The sequence below is a fragment of the Amblyomma americanum genome, chromosome 10, assembly GCF_052857255.1.
Source record: "Amblyomma americanum isolate KBUSLIRL-KWMA chromosome 10, ASM5285725v1, whole genome shotgun sequence".
In the NCBI taxonomy this organism is placed as follows: Eukaryota; Metazoa; Arthropoda; class Arachnida; order Ixodida; family Ixodidae; genus Amblyomma; species Amblyomma americanum.
This window is the reverse complement of record NC_135506.1, coordinates 144,881,153-144,902,829: the sequence shown is the minus strand read 5'-3', so window position 1 is coordinate 144,902,829 and position 21,677 is coordinate 144,881,153. Positions and strand designations below refer to the sequence as shown.

Below are 21,677 nucleotides of genomic sequence, written 5' to 3'. Positions count from 1 at the left end.
GGAGACGGCGGCAGCCGAAGCCGAACGCAGAAAGCGGTTCGAGACGAGGCAAGCGCGCGTGTGTTATACGTGCCAGAAGCCGGGTCACTTTTCGGCGCAGTGTCCAGAAACAAAAACAAAAACAAAAGTCGTGTTTTTGTCATTATGCAGCACTGACGAGAACATGAAGCTTCTCGAGCCTTACATGCGAGACTTCCTCGTGAACGGGAAAGAGTGCCGAGTGCTTCGTGATTCCGCAGCTACAATGGATGTAGTTCACCCCTCTTACGTAGAACCCGATATGTTCACGGGCGAGTGCGCATGGATCAAGCAAGCCGTGGAAGCTCATAGCGTGTGTCTGCCCGTAGCAAAAGTGCTTATTGAAGGACCTTTCGGAGCAATTGAGACGGAGGCCGCAGTGTCATCTATGCTGCCCCCCCCCCCCCCCCCCCCAGTACCCGTACCTATTTTCGAACAGGTCCGATCACCTCCTGCGCGAGAAGGGGCTTTTGTTTGGTGAGGCTAGCGTTCAGGCCTTAACCAGATCGAGAGTTCGGGAGCTCGCTGCAAAGGCGGTAGTTGCGGGGCCGACGTTGTCGAACAATGAGAAAGGGTCGGATGCGCAGCAAGCTGATATTCAGAGCACGTCCGAACTGAATAAAATTGAGCCTGTAGCGTTGAAGGCACCAGGTACTGGAGAGGAAATGCCCGACACGGGAAAGTTAGAAGAGCTATCAGCAGATTTGCTCATCGCGCCTACGTCAGATGGACTTAATAGGTTGCTAAAAGTCAGCCGGTCGGCTTTGATAGCCGAGCAAAAAAAGGATGGCAGCCTAGAAAACATGCGCTGCAATGTCATGGAAGGTACCGCCAAGAAAAATGCTCGTTTTGTGGAAAGAGGTGGGGTCCTGTACCGGAAGTATCTAGACCGCAGGGAAGTAGAGTTCGATCAGCTGATTGTGCCTCAGTGCTACCGTCAGGATCTGTTGCGCTTGTCGCATGGCGGTTCGTGGTCCGGACACCTAGGAGTTAAGAAGACTAAGGACCGTTTCTTGCAAGAGTACTATTGGCCAGGGTGTTTTCGTGACGCAGAACACTTTGTGAGGACATGTGACACCTGTCAGCGAGTTGGCAAACCAGGGGACAAATCGAGGGTGCCGTTGAAGTTGGTACCTATCATTACGGAGCCTTTTAAACGGCTCGTTATGGATACAGTGGGACCTCTACCGGTAACAGCCACGGGGTACAGACACCTTTGACTGTCATCTGCCCAGCGACAAAGTTCCCTGAAGCAGTGCCGCTTAAAGAACTCAGCTCAGTTGAGATAGTCAATGCACTACTGTCCATATTTGCGCGAGTTGGTTTTCCTGCGGAAATCCAGTCAGATCAGGGCACAGTGTTTACTAGCGCTTTGACGACAGCCTTTCTCGAAAGGTGTGGGGTAAAGCTGTTACACAGCTCAGTGTACCACCCACAGTCGAATTCCGTTGAGAAGCTCCACTCCGTCATGAAGCGCGTGTTTAGAGCATTGTGTTTTGTACAACAAAGTGATTGGGAGCTGTGTCTGCCTGGGGTGATGTTTGCATTAAGGACCGCGCCGCATGCGGCTACGGGGTTTTCGCCAGCTGAGCTGGTGTACGGTCGCTCGCTGCGGTCTCCGCTTCGCATGCTTCGAGACTCGTGGGAAGGCAGGGGCGACGACCCAGTCGTGGTCGAGTACGTGCTTAGGCTCCTCGAACGCTTAAGAAGGGCACAGGAGTTGTCAGGTGAAGCAATGGCAAAGGCCCAGCAGAGGGCCAAGGTTTATTATGATCGGACAGCCAGGGCCCGTCGTTTTGAGGTGGGCGATGAGGTAATGATATTGCGCACATCGCTAAAAAACAAACTCGACGTGCAGTGGGAGGGCCCAGTACGGATTGCTCAAAAACTGTCGGATGTTAACTACGTGGTGAGTCTGCCAGGAAAACGGAAAGCACAGCAAGTTTACCACTGTAATCTGCTCAAACCCTATAGACAACGGGAAGCAGTGGTGTGTATGATGGTAAACGTTCCCGAAGAGCTTCCGGTCGAGCTTCCGGGACTAGGCTCAGTGACGAACAGGGAAGACACCGATCAGGTCATTAGTGACTTACTCAGTAAAGCACCGCTGTCGCCTGAGCAGAAAACCAAACTACACCAACTCTTACAAGAGTTTCAAGGTCAGTTCTCTGAGAGGCCTGGTAGGACTTCTGTCCTTACTCATGAAATAGAACTTACCTCCCCAGAGCCAGTACGATCCAAGGCGTACCGGGTGTCACCCCGCCAGCGTGATATTATGGAGGCTGAGGTAAAGAAAATGCTACAGCTCGGTGTTATTGAGGCGGGTGAGAGTGATTATACCTCCCCTTTGATTTTAGTTGAGGTACCGGGCAAGGAACCTCGTCCTTGCGTCGACTACCGCAGGCTTAATTCCATCACTAAGGATCAAATTTATCCGATCCCTAACATCGAGGAGCGCCTTGAGAAAGTTAGTAGCGCTCAGTTCATTTCCACCCCAGGTCTTGTCAGGGGTTATTGGCAGGTTCCACTTACAGAAGAGGCTAGTAGGTATGCGGCGTTCATTTCACCAATGGGAACATTCCGTCCTAAAGTTTTGAGTTTTGGTTTGAAGAACGCGCCATACTGTTTTTCAAGCCTCGTGGACAAAGTGTTGCGGGGACAGGAAAAATTCGCTTTACCGTATTTAGACGACGTAGCGATATTCTCCGCATCCTGGTCTGAGCATATGGCACACTTGCGGGCAGTGCTAACCCGCCTGCGCGAAGCGGGCTTGACAGTCAAGGCTCCCAAGTGCCAATTATTAGCACAGGCCGAGGTTGTCTACCTCGGTCACGTGATTGGACAGGGTCGTCGCCGCCCCTCTGAAATAAAGGTGGCCGCTGTGCGAGACTTCCCGCAACCACGCACGAAGACCGATATTCGGTCGTTCTTAGGTGTCGCCGGCTACTATCAGAGGTACATCCACAGGTACTACGATATCGCGGCTCCCCTGACGGATGCTCTAAGAAAAACAGAGCCCCAAACAGTCGTCTGGGGCGAGACAAAGGAAAGAGCTTTTAGCGCCCTAAAGAGCGCCCTAACAAGCCAGCCTGTGCTACAATCGCCAGACTACACAAAAGGGTTCGTTGTTCAGTGCGATGCTAGTGAGCGAGGCATGGGCGTTGTACTACACTGTAAAAAAAAATCCGTCAAAATGACGGGAAATACCTTGGCAGCTCTATTTCCAAGCATTTGACCGTTAAAATGATGGCACCCCGTCATTTTAAAATGACGGTGCTTTTTCATCATTTTGATGTTTTTCTTGTCAATCTGAAATACAACTGAACCGTCAATTTGATTACATTTGACCATCAAAATGACGGCAGAACATCATTTCTAAATGACAGTTTTTCCACCATTTTGACGTCTTTCTTGTCAATCTGAAATACAACTGAACCGTCAATTTGATGACATTTGACTATCAAAGTGACCGCAGAACATCATTTCTAAATGACAGTTTTTCCATCATTTTGATGTTTTTCTTGTCAATGTGAAATACAGTCAAACTGTCAATTTGATAGCATTTTTGACCGTAGCAGTTACAGCAAGATGTCATTTCTAAATGACAATGTTTTTTCCTGACTTCGATGTCATTTTTATCGATTTGAAAATATAGCCAAACTGTAATTATACCACTGATTGTCTGCGATGGCAAGCTGTCAATTTCAAAACTGTTTTTATGACTTCAAGACTTTTTGCAAATTTGAAATTATCTATAACTGTCAGTACAGCATTTGGCCATCAAGGTAATAGCAGGCTGTAATTTCGAAATGACTATGCTTTTAACCATTCCAAAATTTGGCTTGTCAACATGAAATGCAACTGTGTTGTCAGTATGATGGCCCAACACGACAAGTCTCAACATAATTCTGTGTCAATATATAGTGTGGTGAACCTGACCACATGAAAGTCACTTGCAGTGGGCAGTACCTCATAAACCATGCAACAAAAACAAATTTACATTTCTACTTGCACATTTATTCATAAATTAAAGTGCCTGCAGCAGGCTCAGCAACTTTGGTGCGATTCCGCAGGCCCTGCCTTTGCCGCGCCCTTTCGTTGGGTTGCTCTGCCCAAGGTACCTGGAAACAAAACGAGGATAGAATAAATCCATGCTCCATAAACTGTGCCAATCACATACTCTGCCTACACGCGTGAAATGCCATGAATGTGTGAACTGCACTACCTTCTGCAACACACAGTATTACGAAATTGAAAGACGAGATTAAAATCAGGTAGCAACAAATGTGAGCACACTAGTAGTGCGCTTAAATAGCTACATATACATGCACTAACAATAGATGATGTACCTAAATGTAACCATTATTATAACTCGTAAAAACAGCCCACAATTGCACATACACACCGTATAGTATTTCTAGTAACAATAGGTGCTCATCATGTACAGGAACCATACACAGAGTCTAGAAACCATAACTATGCAAGAGCATTTTGCTGCATTTCAGTGTTTTCAGCTATCAGCCGCAAACATAGGTCAGTATTGATGTAACACCCTGATGTCCAGGTATAGGCTGCAATTGCACATGTGGCAACCATGCATACATTTAAAAACCTCATTATCATGCCTCATCATCTTACCATTTGCACAATGCTCATTCTAATTTTTGTGCCCTTGGCCACAAATAAGCGGAATTTCACACCTGAAATCTTCTGAGCAATCAACAAACCTGTCACGATGATGAATGTCTTAATTTTTTTTCTTTTACACTGCAACTGTTGACACAAAGGGCGGCCACCTTCTCAGGTGCCAACATAGCAGACTTTACGATGGCTCTTTCACCTGTCCATTTCAAGTACTAAGCAATTCTGGACAAATATGGGATCACAGCATAATTTTTTTTGAAAGGGGCTAATAACCCTGCCAGCCCCTAAAAGATCACCAGGTGAAAGGGGAAAGTGCCATGTAATGGTTGTGACAGTACCTGTGAAGCTGTCCTGCCTATGTGTCACGTCTCCCGTTTCAATGCAAAATGAAATCTGACATTCATCATTGCAAAAGGTTTGTTGAGTGCCCAGAAGGTGAGGTAGAGAGCTCTACTTTCTCGGGGCTGATTGTACACAGGCTACAGGGAGCACTGCATCAATGGTAACAAGGGAACCTGAGGCCTGTAAAAGTGCAGAGAGGCATCCGGCAACTTGCCACATGTGTGGACGCAACCCATAGTCAGACACACTGTAATGTTGCACTAGGACATTAGCCAGTGGACACGATACATAGTAGAGCGACTTAAAATAACTGCATTTACACTTAATCCTCGCTCCTATTTTTCCTGACGTCGGTACTTATAAAAGTGCTGCACACATTACATTTAGCAATAATTGACAGTCGCCCGTCCTATCTGGTTCTTCGTTCTAGCCCCTTTCTTGCAGTAGCCAACCAAAAAAATAAGCAAAACACTGAAAAGTGTTATCTAGATGCACTCACAGGACACGTGACCAAGTTTAGGCAATGCAAACTGCCAGGCTTGTGCATTCATCACATGACAATGATCAAATCTGCAGTTCTGCAAGTGTCAGAGTACCAGAACTGGGTGCAATTTAAAATCAAAAGTCCGACCTTCATCTCGCAATTGCCAGAGCTAGCCAATGTGCAAGGCTTGTTAGCATGTACTGCTGGCAAGCAGCACTATGTCAATAATCTTACCATTCTACTTTCTAAAGACGCCTGTGACTGGCAAATCACCATACAGGTGTGCCAAAAAAGCAACACGGTGCTGTGCCAGAGAACGAAGAAATGCACGAGAGGAATGTATGTGACGACATCAGAATTTCAGGGGAACAGGGCAGAACTGATCATTTGCAGGCACTGGCTAAGGAGGGCGAGTGCCTTTCCTCAGGAAAAAGAAGCCTGCTGCTCACACTATTGCCTCGGATTCCGATTGCTTATCAAACGCATCATCCACATTCACTCATTTACCTCTGCAAAAGCTCCATGGTGAGGGGGCAGTCGGGAGGGTACGCAACGTTGAACACAAAGAAGGCACCAAGGAGGAGGCCCATGGCCTTCTCAAGACTTCTTGTAGAATCCACTGCAACGATGATCTTCTTTATGTCCCCCATGCTTGATCCTGCAAGGAAAAAAAATTAGTCACACGCAAACGCTACCCACTAAAGGGGTGATCTAATAATTCGAGTAACTCTATGGCCTTCGATGTGTCCACTGAGAGAAGCCGAATTTAAATGCACTCGTAAAAAGCCATACTGGGTCTTGTTGCTAGGCCTTATGGTACCCTGGCAGTGGACAGACACATGCAACATGCCCTCCCTTATCAGTGCTTTACACGCCACTAATTATATCTGTTGAAGATGCTTGCTTCATGTAAACATACTACATAGAACTTGTTTATGGAAAAAGCTTTACAAATATTGCACGACAAAAAAGAATTAACTTTGTCGACAGAATACTTCGTTTTTTTTTTAAATAATGGGGAATAGTGATGAGGTAACGAAACTTGGGCAGGCAAGCACCGAGGCAACTTTTCAAAGGCCCTCCATTTTGTACCTAGCCTACCATGACATTGATGAGAAAAGCCAAGCTCAGCTTCGTTCATGCTTTCTAGCAGAACGTCATGCTTTTGGGAAGTCAAAAGGCCGCACATTAGTCTCGATGAACTCTGGCATATCACCTTATAGTGCGGAGATTGCCCCACCCTCCCCAATTATCAACAGTACTGCTACTGAGTTCCAAATTTTTTGTACACTCTAATAAGAATGGAAAACTACTGGCCAAACTTGCACATTGTTATCATGTTTAATTATTAAACAAACTGTACATACATAAGATGAAGCAGCAATTAAGCCTTTCATCCAGGGCTAGCCTCATTCCTAAGTTTTTAATATGTCCTACTAAGTAGAGTGAAGTTACACAAAATCAGGTTACATCGTAGATTAATAAAATACACTGTACAAGCCATGTTTTGAGCCAAAGTTCTATAAATGACAAATACATACCAATCACAGCAAGGTGCGGAGTTGTTGGCAGTCCTTCCAGCCCCCCTTCAGCTGCATGCTGGGAATTCACAAGCCACATGTTATTAGACTCCAGAGAAAACATCAGTGATCAGATACATGCATCTCAATAATAAATCATAAACATACTTCCAACGATCCTGCTGTCATCAAGGCACTTTCTACACCTCAGGTACAGTATCATTTCAGCAGAAATGGATGAAAATGCGGTATAAAATTACAAGACTACAAATTTACTTGATTCAATAATTCCCAGCTAATGGATACGCCAGTCGAAAGAAATTTTTGGCCCTTGTTTGAGGCTTATAGGCAATAAGCTATAAAAATGAATAGAATTTATCTGGAAATAACTATTGCTGAAATAATTAGGCCCATATCTTAATGCTATACAAGAATGAAACTGCACACTATCAGTACACGAACTAAACACTGAGCTGCCCCATCGCCACCGGACACCGACGTATGGGGCTCGGTGTGCCAGGAAGCGAGGAACAACAAAAAAGAGAGAGCGTAAGAAATAAAACAGAAAAAAGCTGATCAGTGCACGAAAAGTAGTCTGCTTTTTATTGACGAATACTTTTACGAACCTACGACAGTAGTGCCGACACAATGAATTCAAGGGAGCTGCAGATGGCCAGCATGGTAGTCATAGCACATGTCTTGGCCTGAATTACAACTGAAAATGTAAAAAATGGTTTTTACGACAATTTTTACTGCCCATTAAGCCCATTCATAAGGTGTTCTGCATTTAAACAGAGGCGCATGGCGCGCTAGAGCTCGACCAACTCGATTTCGATCCTTGGCCCGCGTAGCAGTAATCGTAACCGAAAGTCAGGCTCGATCGCGATTGTATGTGCCCGCATGATAGAGATACTATAAACGACTTTCTTCGACTTTCTTCAATTAACGTGCGCCAATGCTCTTCGTACGCTTCAGTGTTCCTCACAGGAAGTTTTTTTTTACACGTGGGCGCACGCAGCCCCTGAAAATCGCTGCACGTGGCTGAACCATGAGGCCGCGATTCACGCTTTACGTAGAAGCATGTCTCTGAACGGCAATCTCGGGCCCACGGCCATCGGTGCGTGTATACATTACGCGTGAGAACTTGCGTGCTCCTCGTAGCTATGTGCCTCACAGAACGCGTACTGCACGAACGAAGCATATAAGCAGAACACTTACCTCTACCCGCTGCAGTTGATTTTCGGCTGCAGCCCATACGTTCCTTGATTGCGTCTTCGCGGCCTTCCAACGCGTCGCACACAAAAAGGCAAAATGGCGCAAAAACAGAACGCAAACCCGGGCAGAAGCAGCGCGCACAAAGAAAAGCGAGAGGGAACCACGACAACCGGACTACAGTGTACTAGAATAGGGGCAGTGTGTTCAGGCGGCGGAGCGCGCCACGCACCGTCGTGAAGCCGGCAGCGTAGACAGGTCCCGGATGTATGTGGTGGCGCTGCAGTCGCACCGGCTGTACGGACGCGTTCTCCGTGTGTTGCGGCGGGTTGCAGCGTGCTTCTTGAGCTCCACCTTGCTTGTGAAGAAACGGGGTGTTTCGGCCGCACGGGCAGTGCTAGCAGTGTGATGTTTTGCTGCGGTGTTCGCGAGTGAGAGCCAATGCCTAATCGCCGACGGCAACGTCATTGCTTTGCGCCGGGGTGCGACACCGGCTACAAGTGGGCCCAAGGCGAGCAGCCTTCCCTCTTCGCCGTGCCGAAAGATGAAGGAAAAAGAAAGGTTTGGGAACGAAACCTGCATCGAAAAGATAAGGTCCTTGATGAAAGTTGCTCGGTCTGCGAGCGTCATTTCGATCCTTCTTGTATCCTACGGGATTACGTCCACATTATAGAGGGGAAAGAGGTACGCATTCCGCGAGGAAAGCCAGAGTTGCTGCCGGATGCCGTACCTACGCTCCTACCAAACACGCCGGGCTATTTATCGAAGAAGACGCCGACGCCTCGGGCGCCAAGAAAGCGGAAGAGCCCTACGGTGTGTTCTGCTGATCCCAAGAGGCCTTGTACTGAACAAAACAGTCACAATGACGCTGTAAAGGAACTCGCTTCACTTGACACGCCATATTTGCAAGGCGACGCACTTGAACCGCAGCTGTTTGAGGCAAATTGAGGTAGGGTGCAAATTGCATGCTGATGATTTCACATCAGCAGTTGTGCGCTTTTATGTCTTAACAAGGCTGCACTTTTACGGTAAAGGTCTTAATCAGTCAAGAGAAGCACGACGAAAAAGGAAATTGCACTTGAAAGTTAGCCGTTGTTCTTAGCAGGCTTGTGCAACACATATGCTGACGCTCCTTTGCGTTTTTTTTATCTAAATACACGGCTTTTTTTTTGTGCATTCCAAAGCCAATTTTGTAAATATAATTCAAAAATGAATTAAGGAATTCATTTAAGCACATTAATTCCGCTGTAGGTCTCCGTTGTTTGGATTGGAATGTACTCGCTCTTTTTCTGTGTTTAATCCCTTTTACTTGGCCTCTTTCCTACCTGTTTTATTCCTTCATTCAAATGTGTGATGTTGGTGTGTCTCAGACTCGTACATGAGCCTGACGTTGGGGAGCTCTTCATGACGTAAATAAAAGTCACGAATAAACTGTGCAAATCCAGTCATTGCGGGTAATTCGCGAAACCGGAGGATAGAACGAGGGACAAATGTTTACCATGTTTACCGCGAAAGAAGGTAAATACCAAGCAGGGAAGGCCTTTGGCTTTGGGCCGTGTACAGTTTTGTGTTTTCTACAACAGCGGCTGCATTTTTATGAGTGCGAACTGCGCAAGAAAATGCACCTGGAATCCGAGTTGCTTCAACTCAATCGAAGCCCTTTACTACGGTGCTACTTGAAGCGCGAGTGTTGCTTGCGGATATTAAACCCATTATTCAATGTTTTTTTTACGTTCGAATAACTTCTGGTTACGTTGTCGCGTGGCTCAACAGATTTAACGGCTTTACCCCACTATTTCGGTGTCTCCAAACCCTTTGCTGTCAGGTTTGTTAATAAATCCGTCTAATGAGCGTTGTGATGCGCTAAAGTACACATATAATTAATCTCTTATGTGAACGTCAGTTCCAAGCATGCATCTCCACATCCTCCGAGCATTTGCACGTCTGTTCGAGGCGGAGGATGATTACAACACTTCTAAAAACGCGCAGCGCCAGCGCTGCGCCGTTGGTTCCGTACAGCCCATGCTCCTGTAGCGCCATCTCGTGCTTTCTGCATGAAGCGCCTCAGCGGCAAGCGCTCCTGAACACACTGCCCCTATTCTAGTACACTGTAACCGGACTCCTTCCTTGACAGCGGGGGCCGGAAGCGCGCGTTGAGCGACGTCTCACATGACGTACCACTACGCGCCAGCCAATAGAGTTTCTCGTTTTGTGTTGCGCTCTCCGTCTCTTTCTCCTCGCCCGCTCGTTCGCGGCGAAGTCTCCGTCTTTCCCGTTTGACGCCGGCGGCTCGTCAAAATAGATAAAAAGGTGGCCGTCAAAATGACGGTTTGTTTTTACAGTGTATGTCAACGGGAAAATGGAGAAGTGGAACACCCCGTCCTGTATGCTAGTCGTAAGCTGACCTGTCGTGAGCAGGCGTACAGCGCCACCGAGAAAGAGTGTGCGTGTCTCGTGTGGGCCGTTCAGAAATTGTCATGCTACCTAGCCGGCTCGAGGTTTACCATTGAGACGGATCACTGCCCTCTCCAATGGCTGCAGACCATCTCTCCCAAAAATGGCCGCCTCCTGCGCTGGAGCCTCGCTTTGCAACAATATTCCTGTGAGGTGCGTTACAAAAAGGGGAGTCTCAACGGTAACGCCGATGGCTTAAGTCGAGGCACCTAACGTAGGAATCCGCCTCAAAGTTGTTTGTTACTGATGTTTTCTTCCTGAGGCAGGATTTTTAACATATTGCTTTTGTGTAGTGTTTCAAAGTGATGACGTGCTTTCTAGTGCAATTTTCCCATTTGTTGACGCGTTCTGAGTCCAGCTTGACTATTGTAAGGAACTAGGCAGTAGTATAAAAGGGGAGAGCCTGGCAGAGCTTAGTGAGGGTTGTCTCGTGCTTGCTGACTGAGCGGTTGCGTTTCGGCGTAGTTCTAACGCTTGCTGGGAACGGGAACAAAAATGGCAACTTTCCCGAAGTCACTTTGCAGTGTCCTGTGTGAACCTGAACCTGAGAACGAGGCCTTCTCTGTGCGCTGCGCTCAAGCAACGCCGAGGGACGACCGATTTCGATTACGAGCATCATCGAGCGACATCCCTCCGGACAGCGAATGTAGTCCCCTGACCATCGGGATCTCCTCCCGGCGGGGCGGTGTGTTACGTTTCGCCTACGACGCGCGGTATAGCCGGCGCGGATGCAACGGACGCCGGGGCTTCGTTCAAAGTGGCGGTCATTTTGACCCGTTCAGTGCTGCCGCAACGCCTCCCGCCAAGCGCGTCCAGGCAGGTTTCAATGCCACGTGTCTTCGTGTGTGCGTGTGTGCGTGTGTGTGTGTGTGTGTGTGTGTGTGTGCATGTTGGTGCCCACGCTTGTCAAAGCGCGGCAGCCGGGGAGAGGAGCTCCCCAACTGGGAGGCGAGGAGGTCTGACCGGCGCCGGCCCGGCGGACGCGTCACATCACGTTTCAACATGTCCGTGCGTCGCCGTCTCGTGCGCCTCCTCCCGAGCCGTTCCTTCTTACCCTCGACTCCGAGGGTATAAAGGCAGCTGCCCCGGACGCCAAGAAGAGGCTTCGATTTCTTCCGTCGAGTAACGTGGTCGCCCTGACCGGCTGCTCTTTTGCGATGCTACAATAAACAAGTTGTTCTGTTGGCAGTCGACTCATCCGTTGCCAGGACCTTCGGATGTTTCCAGCTGAGTCCCAGGCCGCCAGGCCAACGCTACCCTTGGGGCTTGTGACCCATTTGCAACAACGGTATGATAGCAACGTGTTTCTTCGCTCGCTCCTTCCTAACCTGCCTCCCCTCCTTTAACTTTTTAAGCATAACCTCACATATACTAGCTACTAATGAAGGCGCGTACCCGGCAGAGTAGAGGCGCTGTAGCTGGTTCTCAAAGCTTGATTTTTCCATATGCACTCAGCTCTTGGCTAACGCTGCTTGAAGTGCGCCTGTTACTATGATTCTTTTTACTAGCTTAGAATGCGCGCTGTCAAATGGTAGCAAACTCTTTCTAGACCTTATGTTGTAATAACATCAAACATGGTGGTCCTTAAAAAGAAGCAACACGTCTAAAAACTAGATGCTGTTATTCACAGGCAATTGAATGGTGATATTCAGACCACCAGACAAGGCTTTGAACAGTTAGGAGATGTCATTAACAGCCTCCAGCAAATGGTCAATGGCAGCTGTGTCCATGACTACAAGGTAGTCATCCACATACCTGTAAACTTTCACGACATGTTTATCATTCAGTTTTTTATGAATGTTTCTATCCATTGCAGCCAGATAAACAACGCAAAATACCAGGGCAACTGACGAGCCAATACATATCTCGAATTTCTGGGTCAAAAATCGACCACTGAAAGAAATGACAGTGGACGAGAGGTAAAAGCTCAGGAGCTCCATAAAATTCTCCGCGCTTATGCCGGCTGTATTATGAAATACTACGACTCCAGTGTCGTCTATCCTCTGCCGAACTTCGTTGTAGAGACCATCATGCGGAACAGAGTAAGACAAGTCCTCAACGTCTAGCGAGAAGGCAGTCGCTGCTCCCATTATGCCGGCTCTCAGATTATTCACAAGCTCAAATGAGCTGCGAATCTGGAACGGGTCTTCTCCCGACACGTGGTCTTTGGCATATATTGTGCGGGGTGTTCCTCGACAATAAAGAGATGTTATTGAGACCCGTCCTGTCGTCAGTGTTTTTTTCTTCTCGTGTCCCCGTCTATTTCCGCGCTGGTCATTTCGTATCATGTCGCACCAACTCGCCCAAATGGCAATTTTGACAAAGTATTTCTTCTACATTGGGCTCTTTTCTATGTCGTCCACCCAAGCAAAATTCTACCATCACGCTGGTCAACCTTGTGGCTGCGACCATCTGTTAGTCGAGGGTGGTTTCCTTCTGTTTGAAGAAGAGGATAGTTCCGCTCGAGGTTCAGGCCCTCTTCGGCACCCTGGATCCGTCCTGGGGCCACGCCCGTCGTGTGTGAAAGATCTTGAAGTCCGAACACTGGCGACAAGTGCGACTTTACCACGACTGCCTCAGATGCGTCATTCATCAAGAAGCACCTGGGTGCATGGAGCACTAACGATTCCAGGACTTCATGAATTTGGCTGCCCAAACCACCGAGTTTTTATGACAACACGCCCGCCTGGGCATCCAGGCAAGAACTACAGTGAAGAAAGCTTGGCAAAACTCTGTCACGATGCTCGAAGGTGCTTCTGTGCCAAGTGACGTTCAGGCCATCCTACAAAAAGGACCGAAGTTCGCCTACGAACCTACCACCAGCCGACCTCAGATGCTGGCACTGGCAAGAGACGTTGCTGACCGTTCTCGTGACAGAGACAAGGAACGGCTCATCGGGGATGGCGTGGATGGCGTCATCCGCAATGTGAGTCGAGAGCAGAAGGCAGCGCCTCCGTTCGCTAAAGTATTGAGCTGCCTAGAACGAAACAATTTGACCGTTTTGCAGTCGGACAAGGAAGGGGGCTTTGTTGTAATGCCGCGAGATACTTTCAATGAAAAGGCAATGGCTGCCATCAACAAGAATTGTAAGCCTGTACAGTTTCGGGCTTATAGGAAGAAATCGGCCGCCGTTCCAGCTAGTTGGTTTAGCTAAGAAAGTGGACGGCGCAAAAACCGAGTGCCTGGAAATATTTTTCACAGGAAAGACGCACAAACCGGAATGCCCGCTTAGATCAATAGTCTCAGAAAAAGGTGCGTGGCAGGAGCATGTGGGACACTACCTAAGGGACAATTTGAAGAGCTTGTTGGGAGAAGACCTGTTCCAGATTCGCAGCTCATTTGAACTTTTCAATGATCTGAGAGCCGGCATAATGGGAGCGGCGACATCCTTCTCGCTAGACGCTAAAGACTTGTTTTACTCTGTTCCGCATGATGGTCTCTACAACTCAGTTCGTCAGAGGATAGACGACACTGGAGTCGTGGTATTTCAGAATACAGCCGGCATAAGCGTGGACAGTTTTATGGAGCTCCTGAGCTTTTACCTCTCGTCCATTGTCGTTTCTTTCAGTGGTCGATTTTTGACTCAGAAATCCGGGATTTGTATTGGCTCGTCAGTTGCCCCGGTAATGTGCGATGTTTATCTGGCTGCAATGGATAGAAACATTCATAAAAAACTGAAGGATAAACATGTCGTGAAAGTTTACAGGTATGTGGATGACTACCTTGTAGTCATGGACACAGCTGCCATTGACCCTTCGCCGGAGGCCTCTAATGGTATTTCCGAACTGTTCAAAGCCTTGTCTGGTGGTCTGAATTTCACCATTGAATTGCCTGTGAATAACAGCATCCAGTTTTTAGACGTGTTGCTTCTGTTTAAGGACGACCATGTTTGCTGGTATTACAACGTAAGGTCTAGAAAGAGTTTGCTACTATATGATAGCACGCACTCTAAGCTAGTAAAGAGAATGACATCAACAAGCGCACTTCAGGCGGCGTTAGCCAAGAGCTGTGTGCATATGGCAAAATCAAGCTTTGAGAACCAGGTACAGCGCCTCTACTCTGCCGGGTACATGCCTTCATTAGTATATAATATATGTGAGGCTATGCTTAAAAAGTTAAAGGAGGGGAGGCAGGTTAGTAAGGAGCGAAAGAAGAAACACGCTGCAATCATACCATACATTCACAAGATGCCCCACAACTTAAGAAAGATAGCAGGACGGTATAACTTCCAGGTCGTCTTTTCCGCACCGTACAAGCTTCCGAAGATATACGTCTTGAACAACAAGGCAAGACAGGCGACTTGCACTACGAGACACGGGAAACGGTACACACACTGCCGGACTTGGGTTGTTTATCAGATACCCCTAACGTGCGGTAGTATGTACATGGGCCAGACGGGAAGATGCTTTAATGTCAGGGCTAGGGAGCACTTCCTCAACGCAGATAGAGGGTTTGGAAGTAATCCAGCTGACCACTGCAACCAGCCTCGCCACAAGTGTAAACCTATATTAGACAACACAAGGTTCTTAGCAACATCAAAAAACAAAACATAAAGGGAGGTCATTGAGGCCTAATTTATTGCTAAGGCAGGGGACAGTTGCGTAAGCACGCCCTCAATTTCACGGCACGAGAAAGAAATGCGCTTCCTTGACTATGCCTAAAGATTCCTGATTTTGCATGTTCGCCTGCAACTTCCCGTTGGCTCATGAAGTTTTCTTATGTTAGCCTGTGCGCATTCTTCTCCTCAGCTTTTTGGTGCAGCTGATAAGTGGTAATCGTCCGAATTGTGTTTTACATGTAGACTGTTTTTACCTGATACCTTCTAGGCGTTGACAAGTTTTTTTGCTCCATTTTAGGTTGTATTCGTTTGTTTTTAGTTGTTTGTGGCATCCGTAGGGTTGTATGACGTTTATCTGATTTTAGATTTCTGACTCTGCTTTTGCTTCGCTTGCTTGGGTCCTTTTAGGCTCTCTCGCTGTTGCTGTTAAAGTGTTCTTGACACCGGCCTTTGGCCACGATGTTGTTTGGAACGTGTGTTTTTCTTGGTTTTATACTGGTTAAAGTGCCTTTTGATATGTTGACTTTATAAAGTTTCACCTCTTTTTCAGTTTTTGTGGTTTTTTTCCTTTTGGTTCATACATGTGCTGGCCGCCCCTTGATGACTGTGGATTATGTTGTAATCTTTGGCCCCCTGACTGTCACGTGGTTTTTGGCATATATTGTGCTGGGTGTTCCTCGACAATAAAAAGTTGTTAGTCAGCGCCCGTCCTGTCGCCAGTGTTTCTTCTTCTCGTGTCCCCTCCGTGCTGGTCATTTCGAATCGCCACCATTCTCCAACAAATCTGCTGTTCCCTGATGCTCAAAAGCTGTTTCCCCCTTAGCATATCTCCTTAATGCTTTCTTAACTTCTCTTTCGTTATTGGCTCGATGTCCCATTGCTGTGCGCTGCTGCCTCTCTCATAATGTTATGATTACATTTGTTCCTCAATAGATTTCCGTAGAATTCTTTGGCTACAGTAACAATCTGATACGCTAATTTCACGTCAAACTTGTTATTCTTGTTATTCTTGTTATGCTTTTTTATGCTTACATGCCTTTGTGTGACCGTTTCACATCACTGTCTTCCCCCCCCCCCCCTTATGTAATGTCCCAGACGGGATCTTTAAGGGTTCAATAAATGATGATGATGATGATGATGATATTGCTAATGACCTTGGCCTCTTTCCTTCTTAACGCATACATCATGTTCTGACCTATGCATAGTTTCCTTTTCGTCGTTTTTAGGCAACCTCCTTTCCTTAGAACATGCTCGATTCTTTTCACATTATACTTCCTTACGTTAGCTCCATTGCGCCTATTTATTAACTTTGAAACCTCTACCAGTTCTGATATGGATGCAGGTTTAGACGCGTTCATGGTTTTGTGTTTTTTAATCAGATCTTTCGTCTCCTGAGACAGCTTGCCGCTCTCCTGCAGAGCCATTCTACCACCTACTCCTACTGCGCACTCGTAATGTAAGCTGCCAGATTATCGATCATTGAACAGAAGACCGTTTCCACAATTAGAGCCGAATATGTGTTCTGCAGCGACATCCTTAATTCCTCTACTTTCGCTTTTGCCACTACCTCACTACCGGAATTTTGTTCCTCTTCAAGGCTCAACTCAAGATCTTACAGTTCTGCGGTCGCTACAGCGCACCTTTCCGATGACGTCCACATCCTGCACGATACCAGGGTGAGCACATTGTATCAAGTCCACTTCATTTTCAGTATCAACATTGGGGTTCTTCCGTGCCAACTTCCTGTGCACTCGTTTCCAGAAGAAGGTATCCATGATCCGTAAATAATTTATCTGTGCGAAATCTTCCAATAACATCTCCCTGCTATTTCTGGAGCCTATGTCATAGTCCACTACCGCCTGGTCGCCAGCCTGCTTCATGCCTACCTTCGCATTCAAGTCACCCATCAGTACAGCGCACTGTGACGATTCTTTGTTTATTGCCGATTGCATGTCTTCATAGAATTTTTCAATGATCTGGTCATCACGGCTGCATGTAGACGCGTAGGCCTGCACCACCTTCTTCTAGTACCTCTTATTAAGTCTAATTACGATAACCACCACCTTATCATTAATAGTATAGGACTCCTCTGTGTTTTGCAGCTATATCTTGATTGATGAGAAATCCCGCACCTAGTTCGCGTGTTTCCCCTAATTCACGATAGCACAATACGTGCCCGCCCCTTAGTAGACCTCACCTGTCCTCCTAGCCACACTAAACCCTATAACATCCCATTTAATACCGGCTCGTTCCTCGAACAGTACTGTTAGGCTAGCCTCCGTGGATAGGGTCTATAGTCAAACTTTGCCAGGTTCAGGTTCAGATGGGACCTGTCCGGCCCCATTGGAAACTGAACCTGAGCACCTTAATTCCGCTGCCTCACAGGTGCGACGGCCGCTTTAGTGAGTTGCTCCGCACCCGCCGGGGAGTCATGCCGGAGGGTTAATTAGTTTGTTCGTAGAAGGTTGTGGCCACGTACTGCACCAGAAATTCTGCAATGCTGAGGGAGTGCCCTGTCGGTTCCGGACGCCAAGATCAGGGTGTACTCAGACTGGTTATGTAACTCCACCGATACGCATTTTAAAGCGTTAGATTAAATGAACGGCGGCGCAAATAAGGACACTAAGAAGGAGACACCACACGCGTACGCTAACAACTGTTTATTAGACTGAAAAGTGGCATATTTAAATATTCAGCTCAAGCATGTAACTCATCGCATTATCGCTCCGAACCCAGCACGCGGAAAAAAAGGCAGCTACATCAGGATAACAGGCAAGAAAACTTTAACCCCTGCATATTAAACTTACAGAATTTGATAAAAGAAGTTAGAAACAAAAAGGAGGGGACCCTCTCTAAGCAAAAGCAGTGTCAAACCATCGTACAAACAGCAGAGTTATACATGACAGGCAAAAGAAGTCAGAAACTAGAAAGCCAAAACTAAAAGTAAAAAACCAATAAAAAACAACGATCGTAGCAAAAGCAGAGTCAAACATATGAAGCAAAAGCAGTCAGAAACCGAAAAGCGACCAAAAAGAAAAAAGATAAAACCAATAACAAAAATTTAACAACCAACCTAAACAAACAACAGACGGCAGCTAGAAATGCAGGGCTGAAGAGTCGCACAGTAAAATCTGTTAGTTTAATATGCATGCCTTAAAGTTTTCTTCTCTGCTATAATGATGTAGTAGAACTTTCTGGCGGGCTAGTTGGTACATTTCATTAGAATAGCGTGCACTAACAGGACGAACACAGGAAACTTGGAGAAGACGAAAGAAGCGCAACTTCGAACTTTAATAACCGGAAAACGATGCCAGACGCTCTTTTATAGCTGCTGGGGTGTGAGAGTGTACAATAGGATTGATAGAGGCAAACAGCTTCAGTAAAAGAACACACGTGGCGTAACTTGGCTCATCATGCAGTCCAAAAGGCGGGATTCAAAACAAAACATTTGACAGAAGTCTGTCTAGTTGGGAAAATTAATTTAGTAGAAAGATGACTGACGCCAACCAGGTTAGATTTTGAAAAACACGACGTTTCTGGATCGGCTCGGTTCCTTCTTCACGGTGTGACTACGGGCGAGGCGCAGCTTGGCTTTCTAAGCCCTCGTGTTGAATACCTCCGGTTCAATGGCCGCAAACCATGGATGTAAGACGAAGGAAGTATCCCCAGGGAGCGACTAACATTTCTTCGTGTCTGTTGTATGTGCCACGACTCCAGCACAAGCCTCCTGCGCTGGTTAGCTTCAGTCTCCAGTAGAATAGTGCCATCAAAGTCAATTCGGTGGTCACATTCCTCGCAGTGTTCGGCCACCGCGCTGCGCTGACGGTTCATTTGTCGGAAGTCCGCTTCGTGTTGCCTCATTCTATCGGCGAAGTTCTTCGTTTTCCCCAGTACGAGGCCGGGCAGACTGAGCAGTGTATTTTGTATACAACCCCTTGGGCCCTTTCTTTTGTGTGACGGTCTTTCGGGCGGGGGAGGAAGCGTCCGATGGTGGTAGCCGGTTTGTGCGTTGTTAGCACCCCTTCTTTACTGAGAATTCGAGCCAGCGTTGCGCTCACGCCTTTCACGTAATTTTCAAAAATTAACCTGGTTGGCGTCAGTTATCTTTCTTCTAAAAGGTGGGATGTAACAACCGGTGAACAAATAGTGATAACGGTTGATATGATGTACGACAACATGGGGTAAGAAAACGTAAGGAACAACACGATGCAAATATAAAGGGTAAAACATAAAAGGCACATAAAAGGCGCCTAAAAACGGTAAAAAGAGCAACATAGGGGAATGCAGTGTAAAAAGTATACCACTTAAAACATATGAAAAAACCTAGACAAAGCCATCTAAGTAGGATAGTTTCAATCTAGAAACAAGAATAGAAGGCGTGCTAACGCAATTGTCTTTTCTTTGATCAATGTAAAAGGCCTCAATGATTTCCATTTCACTCTTGTACGGAGCCTTGGCATGGAACCTTGTTTCATAGAACTTGCGACGGCAATCTTTACATTGGCTACAGAGCATAGGAAGGTTACCTCCCGTCTTACTATTCAAGGTCACATTGTGCTTTCGGGTGCGGTCATAGTTTTCCAAAATAGTTTTCCAAATGCTCACGAATAGCCGCAAACAACCCTTCATGAGAAACAGATTAAAAAATGTCCTCTATGTCTATGGAAAATCTACTGTTGGCTGTGAACTTGCCTTCTTCGAGGAACTTCACCACTTCTCTTGAGCTTCGGGCACGATACGGGTCTCTCCATGTAATTCTGTCCAAATGGCGTCGTAGGTAGTCGCTCGCTGCTCTCTGCCATGTATCCATTTCAGCCACAATGGCTCGGAGGGGGCATGCAGATTTGTGCGTTTTTCCTGTAAAGAAAATCTTTAGGCATCCTGTGTCTGCCGCCTTGACAGCCGTCGCCAGAGACTCTAGGTTCATTCGAGCAATGAGTTTCAGTGCGGCACGCTTCTCTATAGCCGTGTGAAAGTCTACAGGTCGAAAACTTTTGTTGATAGCTTCGGTAGTTCTCTTCTTAAAGACTTCATTTGTCAGGACCACAAAGCCGCCTTCTTTGTCAGCTTCCAGTACCGCGTAGCCGGACGCTTTCATAAACTCAGCAATCCTTTTGAGCGGTGGCCGCCAGGTTGACACTGACCTTAATGCCTTTTGGAGGCATTCAAATCCTTATCCAATGACACGATCCTTGTCCTTGTCCTTAATGTGGTGTCCTACTTTTCGTACCATAGCTAATAGGGCTGAGCGGTTTGTTCGTGGTTCAAAGCAGTGCTTGGGACCTATTTCCAAGGTGAACTTGACAACGTGGAATTGACATCGCCAATGTGGTCTACGAGATCCCTTTGACGTGGGGCAGAGTTTACGTGGGACAAACAGGAAAATGTTTTAATAAGCGCAACCGAAAGCACAATGTGACCTTGAATAGTAAGACGGGAGGTAACCTTCCTATACACTGTAGCCAAAGTAAAGATTGCCGTCCCAAGTTCCATGAAAAAAGCTTCCTAGCCAAGGCTCTGGACAAGACTGAAATAGACATCATTGAGGCCTTTTACATTGGCCAAAGAAAAGACAAGTGCGTTAGCACGCCTTCTGTTATCAAAAGAAAACATTTGACAGAAGTCTGTCTGGTTGGGAAATTAATTTATTAGAAAGATGACTGACGCCAACCAGGTTAATTTTGAAAAACACGAAGTTTCGGGACCGGCTCGGTCCCTTCTTCACGGTGTCACTACGGGCGAGGCGCATCTTGGCTTCTTAAGCCCTCGTGATGAATACCTCCGGGTCAATGGCCGCAAACCATGGATGTAAGACGAAGGAAGTGTCCCCGGGGAGCGCTTGACATTCCTTCGTGTCTGTTGTATGTGTCACGACTCGAGCAGAAGCCTCCTGCGCTGGTTAGCTTCGGTCTCCAGTACAATAGTGCCGTCAAAGTCAATTCGATGGTCACATTCCTCGCAGTGTTCGACCGCGCCGAGCTGACGGTTCATTTGTCGGAAGTCCGCTTTGTGTTGCCTCATTCTATAGGCGAAGTTCTTCGTTTTCCCCACGTACGAGGCCGGGCAGACTGAGCAGAGTATCTTGTATACAACCCCTTGGACCCTTTCTTTTAGGTGACGGTCTTTCGGGCGGTGGAGGAAGCGTCCGATGGTGGTAGCCGGTTTGTGCGTTGTTAGCACCTCTTCTTTACCCAGAATTCGAGCCAGCGTCTCGCTCACGCCTTTCACTTACGGTATGCAAACACGTTTCCGGTTCTGGCGTGTGCTTAGGGAAGGAATAGAGCTGTTTTTGTTTTTTTCTTTTTTTCTTTTTTGGCTCACGCGTCGGATAAACGAAGTGGGGTAACCATTTTAGGAGATCGGAGACTACTCGGTTCTTCTCGTTTATTTTTTCTTCACGTGAACATATGGTGTCCGCTCTCTTCAGTAAAGATGTAATGACAAA

At 47.0% G+C, this 21,677-nt stretch overlaps 2 protein-coding genes across 8 annotated transcripts in view; both read right to left on the bottom strand.

The window, feature by feature from the left end:
* The window catches only part of LOC144106417 (N-acetyltaurine hydrolase), an 891,210-nt gene that overhangs the window by 338,581 nt on the left and 530,952 nt on the right, over window positions 1-21,677 (bottom strand). The window contains exon 6 of one of the 7 annotated variants that reach the window (XM_077639224.1): window positions 19,857-20,089. The exons of the other annotated variants lie outside the window; for them this stretch is intronic. Coding sequence (XP_077495350.1) covers window positions 19,872-20,089 — 218 coding nt within the window. The 3' untranslated portion in view covers window positions 19,857-19,871. Of the gene's footprint in view, window positions 1-19,856; window positions 20,090-21,677 lie in introns of those variants that run through there. 7 annotated transcript variants of the gene reach the window in all.
* Window positions 4,014-7,628, bottom strand: LOC144106420 (uncharacterized). Its single transcript, XM_077639231.1, has 3 exons — window positions 7,030-7,628; window positions 5,996-6,146; window positions 4,014-4,139 (listed from the first exon to the last, which is right to left on the bottom strand). Exons 1-3 carry the CDS (start codon window positions 7,130-7,132, stop codon window positions 4,046-4,048), a joined length of 348 nt encoding a protein of 115 aa, XP_077495357.1. The 5' UTR covers window positions 7,133-7,628; the 3' UTR covers window positions 4,014-4,045.

Coding starts and splice junctions, on each gene's coding strand:
- LOC144106420 (XM_077639231.1), bottom strand. CDS start 7,132: ATGTTTTCTCTGGAGTCTAATAACATGTGGCTTGTGAATTCCCAGCAT. Junction 6,147..7,029: donor TCCGCACCTTGCTGTGATTG/GTATGTATTTGT, acceptor TTTTCCTTGCAG/GATCAAGCATGGGGGACATA. Junction 4,140..5,995: donor ACCATGGAGCTTTTGCAGAG/GTAAATGAGTGA, acceptor TTTTGTTTCCAG/GTACCTTGGGCAGAGCAACC.